The sequence below is a fragment of the Dromiciops gliroides genome, chromosome X (genome assembly GCF_019393635.1).
Source record: "Dromiciops gliroides isolate mDroGli1 chromosome X, mDroGli1.pri, whole genome shotgun sequence".
Lineage (NCBI taxonomy): Eukaryota > Metazoa > Chordata > Mammalia > Microbiotheria > Microbiotheriidae > Dromiciops > Dromiciops gliroides.
Window position 1 is genome coordinate 23,019,248 of NC_057867.1, and position 17,965 is coordinate 23,037,212.

The window sequence follows — 17,965 nt, forward strand, 5'->3', positions numbered from 1 at the left end:
ATAGTTCTGCCATGATTCTTTGGCATATATGGGGGCCTTTCTTTCTGTCTTTGATCTACTTGGGCGATATGATCAGTAGTGGGATTGCTGGGTTAGAGGGTATGAATATAAACTGTTTTCCAAAATGGGTGGAGTGATTTACCACACATTGGTATGTTTGTCTTCCCATGACCCCTACAACATACACTTATGGCTATCCTGTGTCATCTTTACCAATTTGGGCATGAGGTCAAACCTCAGAGTTGGTATAATTTGTATCTCTTTGTGTGTATGGATTTCTTATTAGTGATTTGGAATAATCATTCATATGGTTATTGCTAAGTTGCCGTTCTTTTGAAAATTGTAATAATGCATTTACATAGTGCTTTGAGAGTTGAAAAACTCTTTACAAATTATATTCTCATTTTATCCTCACAACAACCTTGGAAGGCAGGTGTTGTCATTATCCCCATTTTATAGATGAGGAAACTGAGGCTGAGAGAGACAGAGTGACTTTTTCCAAAGTCACCCAGCTAGTCAGTGTGTGAGTACAAATTTTAATTCAGGTCTTTCCGACTCCCTTTTGACTACTTATCTATTTACTGGGAAATGGTTCTTGGACAGAGAAAGAGAGAGAGAGAGAGAGATTATACTTTTGTCAGAAACATGTGACTCAAATATTTTCCCCATTGGACAGTTTGTCTTGTAGATTAAAAAAAAAAAAAGAATGGGGGGGGGGAATAACACCTCCACACATCAAACTATGTCATAAAATAGAAATCTTCCAAACTATATGGCAAAAAGAGAGAAAATTTGATAGTAGGTAGTTTCTCTTTTTCCATTCCCTCTATTCCATGTTTAATTAAGGATTATCCCCCTTCCCCAGCTGTGAAAGATACTTCCTTCTATTTTCTAATTATTTTTACAATATGATCTTTTATATTTGGACCTATTATCTATTTGGAACTTATTGTGGTTTATGGCATAAAATATTGCTCTAAACCTATGTAATTTGTAAGATTTCTGTTTTATAATAACATAGTTTGAAGTGTGGGGTTGTTATTCCCCTTTCATTCCTACCTTTCCCCTCACTATTTCCCTTGAGATTCAAGACCTTCTGTTCTTTCAATTGAATTTTGTTCTTAATTGTATGTTATATTTTGTATTATTTAATTTATTTTATATATCTCCATGAGAGTTTGGTATAACCCTAAATTGGTAAATTAGTCTAGGTAGTATCACTTTGATTGTATTGTCACTGCCCAATTATTTGTATTCTTTTATTATTGCAAAGAGTGTTTTATAACTGTATTGATTTAATCCTTAACTTTGTCTTGCTAGATTAGCTTCCAGATAGTTGGTGATTTGTAAGTATTTTGAATCAGATTTCTCTCTCGTTTTCTTCTGGTTTTGTTGTTTTTGGCATCGTCGTTGTTAATATTATATAAACGTGTTGATGATTTCTATGGATTTCTTTCGTTTCCTGCTACTTGCCTGAAACTGTCGATACTCTCAATTTCATTGCTGTCTCTTGGGGGTTTACTAAAGCAAAACCGTCGTGTCACAAGCTAATAAGAATCTTTATATTCTCTGTGATGCTTATGCCTTTCATTTCTTCCTCTTGTCTTAACTGCTATTGGTATCATTTATAGAAACATGTCAGATAACAGTAGAGGAAATGAAGCATCATTGCTTTGCTCCTATATTTTGGATACACAGTACAAATAGCATTGGGCTTGGAGTTAGGAAGACCTATATTTAAATCCTGTTGTAAACACTAGCTTGTGATCCTAGGCTTAACCCTTCTGAGTCTTAGCTTCCCCATCTAGAAAATGAGGATGCTAATAGCACCTGTATCCCAAGGTGGTATAAGGACCAAATGAAATAATCCAGATAAAGAACTATATATAGATGTCAGCTAATATTATTATTATCATTATTATTATTATTAGGAAAGCTCCATATTTTTCTTTTTGTATTTTAAAGTAATTTGAAAAAATTTATGAACTTGACAGTCATCAGCAGACACGAACATTTCCATATAAAAAGAACAAAAAGAGAATTGCATCGGAAACTGTGACTCTATCATGCCCTCTCAGAATTTCATTCTGTTCGCTTCTCTATATTGTTATGTTTCATTGGTGCTCTTTTTTTGTATCTAGTATTTTTCCATCGCAAATAATGATAGGTTTGGGTTTTATATAGAGTATTTATGTATTTATTATATTCAAGGGCTCTCTCGTGTCCAGGCTTTTTAGAGTTGTTGTGGAAATCAGGGCTGCATTTTATACAAGGCTTTTTCCTCAGTCTCCGAATATAACAATTTAGTTTTTGTTGTTTATATGATGATGCTAATTGTTTTTCTAATGGTGAAACCATCTTTTCATCCATGAGATAAATCCGTTTCAGCCACAGTCGATAATTTTTACCTGTATTGTTGTAGTCTTTTTAAGTAGGATTTCATTTTAAATGTTTTCATCAGTATTCATTAATTGAGATTGATTTATGCTTCTATTTCTCTGGTTTGGCCATTAGTTCCATGTTAGTCTCCTAAAATGAGCTTGTTAGTATGACTCCTTTCTCAGTTATTAAGAATAATTTTTGTATAGTAAGTCACTATATTGCTTTTAAAACATTTGATACAATTTACTTGTAAATCTTCCTCGACTGGAGTTTTTTTTTTCCCCACGTTGGTAGTTCATTTATTACTTGTTCAATTTGTCTTTCTGAGAATGAATTGTTTAAGAGCTCTTGGGTATTTTATATTTTTCTGAGTAACTATTCATTTCCCTTTATGTTCTCAGATTTGTTGACATATACTTGAGTATAGTCATTTCTGATAATTTTTTCTGTTTGGAATTTACCTTATTCGTTTTTTTTATTTTCATTACCTGATTTTCTTTTCTCTTAAAAATCAAGTTAGCTAAAGTTTTGTCCATTTTATTTTCTTTAAAAGAAAAAAAGCCTTTGGTTTTGTTTAGAAGATCTATAATCTTTTGTTTTCAATTTGATCTCTTTCTCTTCTAATTTTCAAGGTTTATTCTTTTGTACTTATTTTTAGTTTGATAATTTGCTTCTTTTCTATTTTTTTAAAGTTATATCCTTAGTTCATTAATCTTTTCTTTCTCTATTCTGTTAATACATGTTTTCAGAGAGATAATTTGCCTCTGAGAACTGCTTTCCCTGCCTTGCCCAAATCTTGGGATGTTGAATCTCATTGTTATCATTCTCTTATTCCTTTTCCTGCCCCCTCCCCCCAACCATTACCAAACTAATAAATCAGGGGAATGTTGTCGATACAGTTTGCCAACATTTTACCCAAGTATTTGGTCAAATATCTTGTGGAAAAGATGGAGATGTGGACTAAACAATGCTGCTGAATGCCCAGACCCAAAAAGTACCCTGTTGCATCTCAGTCTCAGAGGTTGCATTGAGATAAGGTTTCGGGCACTGAGGTTTTCACTCGAGCTGAGCTGCCAAGCATTCAAGCACTACTACAGAGAGCACAACTCTGATGAGTTGGCCGTGTCGCCTGAATGCCAAATGCATGTTTATCTAGAAGACTATCTTATAGAGAACTCACAGAAGGCAAGCACTCCCATGGTGGTCTGAAGAAGCAATACAAAGACACTCTCAAGGTTTCTCTGAAGAAATTTAGAAATGGCTGTGAGCCATGGGAGACACTGGCACAGGATGGCCCGGCATGGCATGCCCACATCAAAGAAGGTGCTGTGCTGTGCGCAAAGCAGAATTGAAGTAACACACAGCAAACTCCAGAGACATCTCCATCCCAAATGTTCAAACGGACTATTTGTGCCCAACCTGTGGTAGAGTCTTCTGAACTCATATTGGAAGGATCAGCCACAGTTGAACATGCCGTACCTTGACCCCAACACAATGATGTCATTGGTCCTCTTCAATTAGAAAGGACGAACAACATTAACAATATACCCTCCTTTAATTCAGGCATAGAAGCCTTTCCCCCTCTAGCTGGCTCAGCACTCTTGTGTCTTCTCCCCACCTCCAAAAGTTTTGCCCCCTTTCTATTAGAGACTGGGTACTTTCTCTATTTCCCACCTGCTGGGGTTGTAGGTGGCAGGGAGACTTAAGTGCTGTGAGAGAACAAGAGAGCAGGCACTCCATTTCAAGCAACGGAAGCTTAAAATGTAAGGTTGTTCTTGCTGAGTGCCTGGCCCTGGAGAGGGTGAGGAAGGTTAGAATGAGTGAGCACTCCAGGCAGATCCGCTGTTATTTCAGATGGCCTTACATTGTGTGGAAGTGTTTCTTATCTTCTGGCCATCAGTTTACTGAACTCAGTTTGGCACAATTCTTGCTGTTTTGAGATGCTTATTAAATGCCTGTTATGGGCCAGGCACTGGTGATACAAAGACAAAAAGGAAACAGCCCATACCCTTAAGGTCCTTACATTCTCCTGGGGGAAACATATGCACAAATCATATGCAAGACATATACACAAGAACATTGTGCGATGATCAACTGGGATAGGTTTAGCTCTTCTCAGCAAGACAATGATCCAAGACAATTCCAAAGGATTCATGATGGAAAATGCTCTCCATACCCAGAAAAAAAGAACTATGGAAGCTGAATGCAGATTGAACCCTACTATTTCTACTTTTTTGTTGTTGTTTTTTTTCCTTTTCCAAAGGTTTTTCTTTTGTTCTGATTCTTCTTTCACAACACGACTAATAGAATAAATAAAAACAATATGAAAAAGCAACAGGACTCCCAATCAGCAAGCATTTATTCAATACTTACTCTATTCCAGGTACCATATTAGTAGCTAGGGATGCATAGAGCAAAGTGTGACAATACAAAGCATGGAGTGAGGTGGTCTGCATCAAGGCATACCGGCCACTACGGGAGAATAGCTATTAGTCCAATTGATCTAAAACAATAATGAAAGACATTTAACATAAAACAAAGCTGGATAAGGTAGGTTGGGGGGCTTATTGTGGAGGGCCGTAAGTGCCAGGCTAAGGAGTTCTTAGATTGCCCATAGGATGGAATATATTTAGTATCTTATGGAACCCTTGAGGTTTCTGGTGACGTTTGGTAAATATCCTTTGTTGAATTAGAAATGTTAGAGTAGGGCAGCTAGGTGGCGCAGTGGATAGAGCACCGGCCCTGGAGTCAGGAGGACCTGAGTTCAAATGCGGCCTCAGACACTTGACACTTACTAGCTGTGTGACCCTGGGCAAGTCACTTAACCCCAATTGCCTCACTTAAAAAAAAAAAAAAAAACAACATTAGAAATGTTTGAGTAAGCAGAGAGGTTTAGCCTTCCGGACCCTTAAACCTAGAGTGGGACAAGGAGCAAGGAGACAGATTTGTCCTAGAAATAGCTATTATCTGCCTAGTTTGGGGTTTGTTTGCTTTTTTAAGTTGGTGTTAAATATAAGCTTTTCTTCCAGCTTTCTTTCTTTTTTTTTTCCTGCCCACCTCTGGTTATCTTCACTAATGGACTGACTTATTCCATTTTGGTTGTTTGCTAGACTTTTGTTGGTTTTAAAAATTACTTTATTTTTAGAGGCATTTATTCCTCCCTACTGCCTCTCCCAATTGAATAATTAAAATAATAATAATAATAATAATAAATCAGTCTTATAACACATATGCATAGTCCAGCAAAACAAATTCCCCATGCTTACTTAGCACAGGGCCTGGCAAATGGTAGGTACTTAGTAAATGTGATTGATTAATTGACCATGGCCAAAAATGTCTGTCTTCTTCTGTACTTTAAATCCACTCCTTCTCTAGCAGGAGGTGGGCAGCTTGTTTCGTCTTCAGTCCTCTGGACTACTTATTTAATCCCTTAATCAATCAGAGTTCTTAAGGCCTTCAAAGTTGTTTTTCTTTATAGTGCTATCATTGTATACAATTGTTCTCCTAGTTCTGCTCACTCCACCCTGCCTCAATTGTAGAGGCCTTCCTTGCTGGTTGCCTCTGAAATTAACACATTTCGTCATTTCCTATCACACAATGATATTTCATTACATTCATATAACACAATTTGTTTAGTCATTCCCCAACAGGTGGGCAGCACTGCTTTAGCTACTGTGAAAAGAACAACTGTAAAAATCCTTCTGCATATATGGGTCCATTTCCTTTCTTTGATCTCTTTGGGTTATAGACTTGGGGGTGGTATAGCTGAAACAAAGGGAATATGCAAAGCTTTCTGACTGGGTATAGTTCCAAATTGCTTTCCAGAATGGCTGGACCAATTTATGGCTCCATCAATGGTGCATTAGTGTTCCTGTTTTCGTCATTTCAGTCCTCATCTTTGCCATCCAGAGGGTGTGAACAAGGTGGAACCTCAGCAGTGTCTTCATTTGCATTTCTTTAATTCTTGGTGATTGGGATGTGGTCTTTCATATGGTTGTCAATAGCTTAGATTCTGTCCTTTGAATATGACCTATTTAGAGCCTTTGACCATTTCTGGAAATAATGACCTTTGGAAAGTATTTAGAGAGGTATGAAAATTGGCCCATCTCGAACATAAGTAATAGATGCCCCTTTGGATTTAGGGGCATTTTGTTTTCTTCCTGTGAATAATTTGGATATGTAAAACTCTCTGTATTTATATTTTGACTTCCGCCTCATATACTATAAGCGACATACAGCTTTAAATAACTTAGACGTGTATGCTCTTTAATACATGTGCTATCTATATATAGGCATATGCAATTGCTTATATAGGCTACTAAATATCTGCTTGTGTACAACATAAGAGAAACTCCTGCACTGTCTCTGCTATTTTCCAGCTGTGAACTTCCTAGGTCTTTGAATGGGGCATTAGGAGAATGTGAAATTGCTTCTCTCCAATGATGGCCTGGTTTGTACCATCAAGGCAGCATGCAATTTTCATTTGTCCTCAATCAAGCTTTATATATCCTATAAGACAAAAAAAAAAAAGCCTAATGGGATCCAAGTCCAAATAGGATATTAGAGCATCTCTTGTTATATCTTGGGTCTCAGTTCAGACTCTCTCCAGTGCTCTTCAGTTCTATGGGGTTTAATAAATGCTCAACCAGGGGCAGCTAGGTGGTGCAGTGGATAGAGCACCGGCCCTGGAGTCAGGAGTACCTGAGTTCAAATCCGGCCTCAGACACTTAACACTTACTAGCTGTGTGACCCTGGGCAAGTCGCTTAACCCCAATTGCTTCACTAAAAAAAATAAAAATTAAAAATAAATAAATGCTCAACTTAATGATGTTGTAGTCCAACAAATGTGAGTACATAAGGGAAAATGGCCTGTTCTGTCCACTCTGATAATCTGTGTTGTTTCTTTGTGCCCTAAAACAACCGATCATCTTGCTATAGCTTGTTAGGGGTCTGGTTGATTCCACACCACTTTGAATACAGGATGTCCCAAAAGTGTTCGTGCAGTCTTAAGCTTTAAGAGGTTCAAGTCTGTGTAACAGCAAAAACTCCTCAGTAGCCAAAGCCTTTGGACAGGGTTAAAGCATTCAAGCTGAACCCTGCCCTCAGACTTTTGGGACACGGTGTATTTCTGCAATCTTAAACCTCGTCAAGCTGCTTTGTTTTCTTCTTTAAAGGGGGCCCGTACACCTAGGTTTCCATGTGAACATTTTATCAAGCTAAACTGCCCTGTTTTTTTCCCTTTACAGGTGCAGGAGACATTGTCTCAATCATGATTGGCAATCTGAAAGGCACCAAAATTCTGCAGTCTATTCAAAGAGGCATACAAGTAACCATGGTCATTGAAGTAGGGAAGAAACACGGCCCCTGGATGAATCATTATTCGATCTTCTTTGTCTCCGTGTCCTTCTTCATCGTGACAGCTGCAACCGTGGGCTACTTTATCTTCTATTCGGCCCGAAGACTTCGGAATGCCAGGGCTCAAAACCGCAAACAGGTTTGTAATGGTCCTTTGCCGGGTCTTTTTTTTTTTTTTTGCTGGGTCTTTTTTATTCCAGTTGGGTTGTTTCTGTAGTTTAAATGTTGTGCATTTCAATGTACTTATGGGCTCTGTTATATACCTCAGTGGTACATAAAGCGATCTCTGAGATGGATAATGCCAACTCCATGCATTCCTGGGGCATCCTAAGTTTTGCAAAACATCCCTGTGATGCAGTGGTATATTATGATTCCCACTGTACAGTTGAGGAAGCCCAGCCTCTCTACAAAGGGTCCCAGGTAGGATTTGAACCCAGGTTCCCTGTCTCTAAATTCAGAGCTCTATCTGCTAACCTCTCCCATTTTATGTCAAGTAGTAACTTTAAGCACGTCAATTTCCATCCTCTTCTGAAATCTTCCTCCTTTTTTTAAGCTGTCAGGGAAATTAGTCCTTGAGCAAATCCTCTAAGACTTCATTTAGGGAGTGTAGTTAACACTCTTTCCAGCATAGCACAGTGAACAGAGAGACCACTTCTCAATTTTCTGTGCCAAGAGGCAGGCAGACCCATACTTATTCAAGTCCTGCCTCAGACACTTATTAACTAGGTAGTGATTGGTAAGTTACTTAAGCTCCAAGAGGATTGGTAAATTACTTAAGCTCCATCCAGAAAATTGAGATAATAGTAACAATTACTGTGTGACCATGGGCAAGTCACCCAACATCTCTGTGCCTCAGGCAACTTCCCTAAGGCAATAAGTTATAGAGCTCCAACTGTGGTTGAGGGGATTTTCTCTCAATGTCTGCCTATACTAATGAAATCACAGGTCTGGTTTCAAAAAAAAAAAGAGCTTGGGGGGATATGTGGGTGGATTATTGATTTGCAAATTATTCAAAACATTGTGAGTCTTTCTCATTTCACATTTATTCCCCTTGCCACCCTCTCAGGTCCCAAGCTATACCAGAGCGTGGGTGGAAATGTGACTGTTAGAGCAAGGACTCCCGACTGATTGTGTGACTCTGCATTCCAAAGACAAATATAAATCATTTGGGGGACACCTTTTCAATTATATTTTGTAAAGTGTCATGCAGTACAGTTATCATTCCAGGAAGATAGAATCATTTTTGGCCGAGATGCTAACAGCCAGAAATAGTCAGTGCTTGAAGGGCCCTGGGAAGGCAAGCATGCTAATGAGATACACCAGAGTTTTGAATTGGGCCAATAGTCAGGGATGACCATTTGGAATTGGGTGAAGGAAATCAATAACCTGTGACCCAGCAGACCCACTACTGGCCATAAACCCCCAATGTACCAAGGAAGCCCCCAATATACCAAGATATCCATAAGTGACACTTGTTCTGCTAGCAAAAATAGTTCTATTTTGACCCTATAATTAATCAGTTCGGCATGTCACTAGCTGCTCTTCTTCAATTCCTTTCCTCCTTGTCCCTCCGAAATTTGCCAAACCCAAAGCTTGGGCTTCTCTCACCATCTGCCTCCACTTCTATTAAAGTGCTATCGAGCGGTAATAGAAAAAGTCACGTAGCCTTGGCGACTGGGTCCACTCCAAATTATCAGATCTTAATTGGGCCCTCACTGCAGCAAAACAATCCTTTTTTCTCCTTCCTAATTAATTAATTCTCAATCAAATTTCTCATAACAGATGTTGCAAACCTTCTCTTCTCTCTTTAAACTTGCCACAGCAGCTCTTCCTCCACCCACTCAGGCAGAGGACATCGACTCATACTTTGCTGACAAAATAGAAGCCATTTCCTGTCCTCTCCGTCCCCCGCCCCCACCCCCTTCTTGCTCTCCCTCAGCCCACACATCCATTCGATTCATTCCCAAGTGTTTCTTGTTCAAACTCCTTTCATTACATCTCTTCCTTCCATTCCCTTTCTTCCACTCACACAGCCAGTTCAGGTCCTCATCACCTCCCACCCAGATTATTGCAGCAGCCTCCTAATTGGTTTCCCTGCTTCAAGTGTCCCCTTGCTCCAATTCATCTTCCACACAGCTGCCAGAGTAATATTCTGAAGTGCAAGTCTGACCCTGTCATTCCCCTGCTCAATAACCTCCATGGCTCCCTGCTAGCTCTGGGATCAAATACCAGTTTATTTCTCGGTTCAGCATTTAAAACTCTTCACAGTCTGGTTCCAACTTCCTTTCCCAGACTTATGTATCACCCCCTCTTCACCCTCTCCCTAGGCAAGCTAAACTGGCTGCCTTGCTGTTCCTCACATGTTCCATCTCCCACCTCCTTACCTTTGTATAAGCAGTCCCCCATGCCTGTAATGTACTCTCTCTTCACTTCTGCTTCTTAGAGCCCCCAGTTTCCTTCAAAGCACAGATCAGTCACTACCCCCTAAATGAAGCCTTTCCTGATTTCCCTTTCCTGGTTTCCCCATCCCAAACAAAATGACCTCATGTTTATATTTTGCATATAGTTGTGTATGTACACGTTCTCTCTTTCATCAAGAACCTAAATACCTTAACTAGGAGACTCTTTACTTTTTGTCTCTGTATCCCCAGGACCTAGCTCAGGGTTTGGCACATTATAGCCACTGTAGAAATGCTTACTGATCATCAGTATGACAACAGGTTGACTGAATTATGGAAAGACTAGAGCAGGGTAATTAATAAGCTGCTCTGACTTTCCCAAGAGCTATTGATGCTTGTGGGGGCATTGGGGCACCCCTAAACTGGTGCCTTAGAACTGTGATTTTTGTTGTTGCTATTAATTTTCTTACAATATCAGCAGACATAGTCATGGCTCTGTTTTGTGAATGAGGAAACTGACACTGTAAAATAGAGGTAAGTTTGGGATTTGGGGCGTGATTGACCAGCATCATCGGACAGCATTGCTAAGAGCCTAATTGGATGTGTATGAGGTGGTGCCAGAGAGGCACTGGGTGTATGTTGCACTCAGAAGTCATAGAAGAAAAGCCCCACACCAAGACAGAAGTGGTTAAGAAAGGGTCTTCATTATCGCTTAGCATCCATCGCCTGGCTAACGTCCATCAGCCATTAATAGAGATGTAGATCGTGCTTATTTGGAGACTTCTCAATTTAATGATTTTATTAAATGGTGGCTTCATATTTCATGGGCTGTTAGCACCTCTAAATGATGTGTGTTTAAGCTGAGAAGAGGGATCCTAAGTATTTACTCTCTTGTTCCCTGGGAAAACTGTTAGCACAAGTATTAGAACAGATAAAATCTACTCCTTTATTGATGAATGTCAACTCTTGGGCACACATCCCATTGGAGCTTTGAATTTCCACCCATATTTAAAAATCGCCACTAGGTAATCGGTTATAATAATAGTGAGGAAATGGAGGGGAGTCCTTCCCTCTTAACTGCATTGTGCTTCTGACCCCTCAAACCTTAACTCTCACCTGGACTTGAGAAGATGATGTAGTATCAATATAGTTAAGTAACTAGACAGTAACAGGATAACATGGATAACTGAAATGGGCACTTAAGATGCTATAGTATTTTTTAGGCTAAGAATAAATTTAGGCCAAGATAAATAATGTCAAATAATTTCAAAAAAACCTAAATGGATAGTTGACTATTGCTGTATCTTTGTTATATTTTGGTGATTTATTATTGTTGTTATTGTCATATTTTTGTAATTTTATTAAAAAAAATTACTTTGAGAGCCACATTTCGATATAGTTGGCTTCCTTTGTAACCTACTCTGGATTCTATTTTATGGATTTAAAAACATGATTCTGAGAAGGGAACCCCAGGCTTCTCCAGACAACCAGAGGGGAAGGAGTGTCCAGGACACAAAAAAGGTTGAGAATCTCCATTTCAGACCAGTTTCTAGGCCAAGTCAGCCCCCGTTTGTGACAGAACCACTTCCCTGACACTAACAATTTAGTTGTGGCAAAGACAAATCTCTATCTTTGAAGCAGAGCACATCAAATCTTGCAAGTTGATGCAGGCAAACTTTATTTTCCCTAGTCAAATCATGGAAGCCAGCAGTCCTTGTTTAACCCCCTGAAGGTAACATCAGGTGTTTGGCTAATATTCGAAACCGTTTTCTTCCCTTCATTATTTCAAAGCTCTTGAAGGACCACTTACTGCAGTGGTTCCCATTTAGTAACTCAGGAGCCTGTAGGGGTTCGCAATGATGGTCCAAAAGGTTCACACTAAAAATTCTTAAATAGCTCCTTAAGTAGTAAATAAATTGCAGAATATTATGTGTAGTATATTAAATTTCTCCAGGGGTTCACAATACATTTTTGGTTGTTTTTGAAAAGGGTTTACAGGACAAAAAAACCCATTGGTAGACCCATGGCATAGGGGAATTGAACTCTGAATTTGAAGGTAAGACTTAGAGTCAGATGTTAGCTTTGCTAGCTGATACCTGTGAGACCTTGTCACTTCTCTTTGCTGGACCTCAGTTTCTTCATCTAAAAAATGAGGGGGTTGGGTTATATCAAAGTGGTTTTTTTTTTTAATGTGTCAGAGAACCCTGTGAGTGGGCTAGGAAAGCCAATGGGCCACCTTTTAGAATCACGTCTTGTTGCCTACATTCATAATTGAAAGAAATTCTGTCTTTCTATTAGAAAGCATGAAAGTAAAGATGTCAGTTTCCCTCAATCAAAACTTACAGTTCGCATCCTGAATTCTTTTTTTTTTTTTTCTTGCGGGGCAATGGGGGTTACCTGACTTGCCCAGGGTCACACAGCTAGTAAGTGTCAAGTGTCTGAGGCCGGATTTGAACTCAGGTACTCCTGAATCCAGGGCCGGTGCTTTATCCACTGCACCACCTAGCTGCCCCCTCACATCCTGAATTCTATCCCTTTGGGATATGTGGACCCCAGTTTAAGAGCCTTTGGATTAGATGATCTCTAAGGTCTATTCTAGAACTAATAGTCTATGGCTCATATTTTACCTGGTCTTTATTTTTATTTTTTGTTTTGTTTTTTTGCTGGGCAATGGGGGTTAAGTGACTTGCCCAGGGTCACACAGCCCATGTAAGCTAGTAAGTGTCAAGTGTCAGGTCAGATTTGAACTCAGGTCCTCCTGCATCCAGGGTTGGTACTTTATCCACTGTACCACCTAGCTGCCCCCCATTTGGGGGCACTTAAAGAGTTTTGACATTTCCCAAAGACAATCAAACCTTCTTTCCTCCTCCTGTTAGATTCGGGGGCCAGCTCAGTAGCTATTCACAGTGTCTGTCCAAGATACATACTTACACACACATTCACACACATGCACTCATTCATTTCTTCTGACACAGTAATATTCTATTACATTTATTTTTCACAGTTGGTTCAGCCATTTCCCAGTTGAGGGGCACAATTTTGCTTCCAGTTTTGTTTTTTTTTTTACTACCACAAAGAATGCTTCTATGGACATTTTCTGATATATGTATGTATACGGAGAAAGAGAAAGAGGGAGAGAAAGGTAGAGAGAGAATGATAGAGAAGAGAAAGAAAGAATGATAGCGAGAAAGAGAAAAATGGAGAGAAAGGGGAGAAAGAGAGGATGGAGAAAAATGGAGAGAGAATGATAGAAAGGAGAAAGAGAAAGAGAATAATGGAGATAAAGGGGAGAGAGAGGAAAGAGAATGATAGAGAGAAGGAGAAAGAGAATAAGGGAGAGAAAGGGGAGAGAGAAAGAGAGGATGGAGAGAGAGAAAGATGGAGAGAATGACAGGAGAAAGAGAAAGACAGAATAATGGAGAGAAGGGGGAGAGAGGAGGGAGAGAATGATGGAGAGAGAACAATAGGAGAAAGAGAGATGCAGAGAGAGAGAGAGAGAGAGAGAGAGAGAGAGAGAACCTTTCTCTACCTGACAAGAGTGAGATCTAATAAGGAAGGTTTTCCAAATTATATTTTTCACTGAAGAAATTGGATTAGAGGTCTATAAAAACTAGGTGACAGCTATAATAAATAAGCTTAAAAGCTACACGCTTTAAAAAGCTTCCTTTAGCCAACTTTCTGTAGCATAAGCAGGGTGTTTTTGTGACATGGCATTTAAACCATAATGATAATGTATAATTTTCGGTGACATTTCTTAAGTGTCTACCGTGTGCTGAGAGAATTTGGGAGTTGGGAGTCAGGGCAACTGGGTCTTGGCCTTGGCTCCATAACACTGACCTTTAACTGAGTCATTCTCATCTATGCCTGTTGCCTCATCTGAAAAAGTAGAGGTAACGCCCACCCTGCCTCTCTTACCAGGTTTGTTGTGAAGATAATTAAAGTCTCTTTTTTTTCAGAGCCCTATTTATACACATGCCATGAAAAAGATAACATAGCTACCTCTGCTCATTTTACCCTTCTTAGTTGTTTTTTGTTGTTTGGCATCTGGGGGGGTTTACCCCACAGATTTTTTTTCACCCCAATTTCTTTCCACTGGCCCTGTAGGCTGAATATTATTATAAAAGACATAGATCTATAGACTTTAAATTTAGATATTCTCTCTTTTAACTAAGTTTATTAGTGGATTAATTGGGGCTGTGATAGAGAAGTTTATTAGTGGTCTGATTTGGGCTGTGTTTAAAGAAGGCTGTCCCTTGAGCACTTACCCTGTCCACATCTCTGAGGATCAGTGTTAAGTTTTCAGGCAGTAATGCTTGCCCTGAAACCTGAAAAAAAAAATGTCTTGGAAACAAGAAACCAAGCTAGACAGATTTGATAAAGGAGATAGATTAGAGCAGTGGTTGAGTGCACCTCTGATGATATAGAACTTAGATGCACAATCATATGCTCCTGCTTAAGATTCTTGACTCTCCCATAGTGTTCCTCCATTTCTCATGATAAAGAATAACACTGAGGAAAAAAAAAGTTTGAGAACCAATGGACTAGAGAAATAGCAATGGAAAATGACTTCCTTATGAGAAGTGAAATACAGGTATGTCAGGGGCAACAAAAGCCATGGGATGCCAGTGAATCGGGGTCCAAATGGTCATTTTATTTTTTTATTTTTTGGTGTGTGAGGCAATTGGGGTTAAGTGACTTGCCCAGGGTCACACAGCTAATAAATGTTAATTTTCTGAGACCAGATTTGAGCTCAGGTCCTCCTGAATCCAGGGCCAGTGCTCTATCCACTAAGCCACCTAGCTGCCCCCAAATGGTCATTTTAAATAGAGGAGGTTAGACCTGGGTCTTAGGTGAAAAGGATTTCCTTTCTAAATGGTCAAGACCAATACAAAAAAGAGCTCTTGATTAAACTGGAAAATGAAACCAGAAATCACCCTTAAATATCTATACTATACATCTATAATTTACCAAATCTTTATGAGAAGCCTTGACTGAAAGCTCCCTGAGTCTTCTGGCTGGCTATATCTGTATTGGAAAGGATTGGAAACACTTGATTTGGAAGGTAGAAGACAATGTCCTTGGGGCAGCTAGGTGGCGCAGTGGATAAAGCACTGGCCCTGGATTCAGGAGGACCCGAGTTCAAATCTGGCCTCAGACACTTGACACTTACTAGCTGTGTGACCCTGGGCAAGTCACTTAACCCTCACTGCCCTGCAAAAAAAAAAAAGAAAGAAAGAAAGAAGACAATGTCCTTGTCTTCACTTGCCACTGTGTCCTTATTCCATATATTCATTACACAGGAAGAGAGAAGACACTTAGAGTTTGAAAACCAGAGAACCAGAAATTATGAAACTGGTACCTATTGGACAAAACCATTACCTGTCTTATAGTCTCCCTAAGAGATAAAAGTTCAGATGTATGTGGAATACTTAGAAGACTGGACCAGGTCAAAAGACTGCAAAGAAAAGAGTAAGCCTGAGGGAATATCTGATCTTTTGTTCTAAAGAGTTTGGGAATCTCCTGGTTGGCTGGGAGGGTTCTCTGAATCTAAACTCTAAGGGAACAACATAGGTTTTGTTTTGTTTTTTGTGGGGCAATTGGGGTTAAGGGACTTGCCCAGGGTCACACAGTGTCAAGTGTTTGAGGCCGGATTTGAACTCAGGTCCTCCTGAATCCAGGGCCGGTGCTTTATCCACTGCCCCAGGAAACAACATAGGAAAACTCCTCCTAAGGGGAGGCTTTAGCAGTATATAGCAAGTAGGATCCCAAGGAGATCTGTCCTGCCAAGTACCATTCAGTGGAGACAATGAGACCCATCCAGCTGAGGCTATTCCACCATTGCAATGATATCATGGCACTGCATTGTCAGAGTCACAAGCCTCTGGTGGTTATTTCCAGTTTCTCCTGTCTATAGTTTGTTTGTACATGTGTTCCCAGTGTGTGTGCCTTTCTATATGTATTCCATCCCTGTGTCTTCTCTTCCCACTGGTGCTGTATTTGTGTGAGAGTCTGCCCCAGGTTTATGGGGAAAATAATTTGTTGCTACTTTTCTTACTGTGCCTTTTCATTCAGTGCCCTTGCTTTGAACTCATTGTATCCTCTCACCAACAATTAGAGGTAAACACATCCGGGTCCTTGGCTATGGTTTTGTTTTTTTAGGAACTACAGATTCAGAGAGTATCTTGAACCTATGGCAGCTATACCCTGGGGTACCTGCTCTGTGAGTTATAGGGGATAGCTTCAGGTGCTATATTTGTAAAGATTTTCCCAAGTCTCTCCCACAGTATCATAAACAGTTCATACAAATAAACCAACCAATTGTGATTTGGTCCAATGGAAACCAAGGTGCAGACACTCCCTGATCTGGTAGTAGCAGTAAAAAATTACATCCAAGGGAAACTAGGGGAGGCTTCTGTTTGGGGGCTGCCCAGAGACATGTCACATCAAAGAGCAAAAGGAAATCATTAAAAGGAAGCCTTAGAAAAGAGTCATGGTAGGTGGGCTTCAAAGGTGTCCCCAAGAAAAAGCAGTCATATACCCATTCCTGACATCACTATCTTCTAGGTCACTGATTTATATTAATAAAGTGTATCCATTGAAATTAATGAAAATTCTGTCATGAAATTTTTAAAAAATTGTTATGAAGTCATCGAATGTTATCAAAGAAATAGTTTCGTAACTTTCCAATAATGCAGTCACTTAACCTACTTTAATTGTTATGAGTACATAAGAAGCCCTGGAAAAATCTGCCTAAACAATAAGTGAGGCCTGTGAGTAAATAGAATGTAACTTGTATAAATAGCTGCTTTCAAAGCCTAGTACCCAGCAGTCTTAAAAAGTATTGAAGGTGGGGGCAGCTAGGTGGCAAAGTGGATAAAGCACCGGCCCTGGATTCAGGAGGACCTGAGTTCAAATCCAGCCTCAGACACTTGACACTTACTAGCTGTGTGGCCCTGGGCAAGTCACTTAACCTTCATTGCCCTGCAAAAAGTATTGAAGGTGGGGGCAGCTAGGTGGCAAAGTAGATAAAGCACCGGCCCTGGATTCAGGAGGACCTGAGTTTAAATCCGGCCTCAGACACCCCATAAAAATAAAAAAAAGTATTGAAGTTACATAGACTAAGAGGTGACAACCTTTAACATTCCCTCTCCAGTAGTACTCACACTACCTGACCCTCATTTTTCTCCAGTGAGAATTGATTTCCTGATATCTCCCCTATCAAAATGCTGAATGACATTTGTTTCTGAAATGAAACAAAAAATGAAAAAGCCAAACAAAAACAAAAAACAAAACTACTTCCTCCTGTTATTTCCCCCCAAGCTTGTCTGAGGGGGAAAGGTGGCACATTTCCCTTAACTGAAATCAGACGCCCTCTAAAGGCAAAACTCCAGCTGGTTGAGCAATGTACACAAAGAGCAAACAGGCGGCGTAATCCGTGTCTCCTCCCCCTTGCATGTTGTTAGGCATGTTTTCTTTGTTTACATTTTTACCTTTGCACATTCAGTTGAACCAAGTTCCGGCTGCTCCGTTGGGCAGCCAAGTTGGCAGAAGTTCATCCTGCATTGCACACGGCCCAGGCCCAGCAAGCCCTCAGTGTGTGATTTCTAGAAGTTTAGGGCACAGTGGGACGGCCAGTCTCAAAAGTCCTTCTGCCTCTAAATAATATGACCTCTAACCCATTCACCCTCAGGCTGCCAGTATCCCAGCTCTATCGCTGTGGGACTATGAGAAAATCACTTCACCTCAGTGCCTCAGTTTCCTGATTTAGAAAATCAGGAAGTTCAGCTTTATCATCTCCAACCCTAAAATTCTCTATTTCCCAGATAATT

At 39.9% G+C, this 17,965-nt stretch overlaps 1 protein-coding gene across 3 annotated transcripts in view; it reads left to right on the forward strand.

Annotated features, from left to right (window-relative positions):
- RNF128 (ring finger protein 128) overlaps positions 1-17,965 on the forward strand; it is a 124,110-nt gene that overhangs the window by 81,814 nt on the left and 24,331 nt on the right. For all 3 annotated transcript variants that reach the window (XM_043974458.1, XM_043974459.1, XM_043974457.1), the window contains exon 2: positions 7,629-7,876. In XM_043974458.1, coding sequence (XP_043830393.1) covers positions 7,629-7,876 — 248 coding nt within the window. The remainder of the gene's footprint in view (positions 1-7,628; positions 7,877-17,965) is intronic.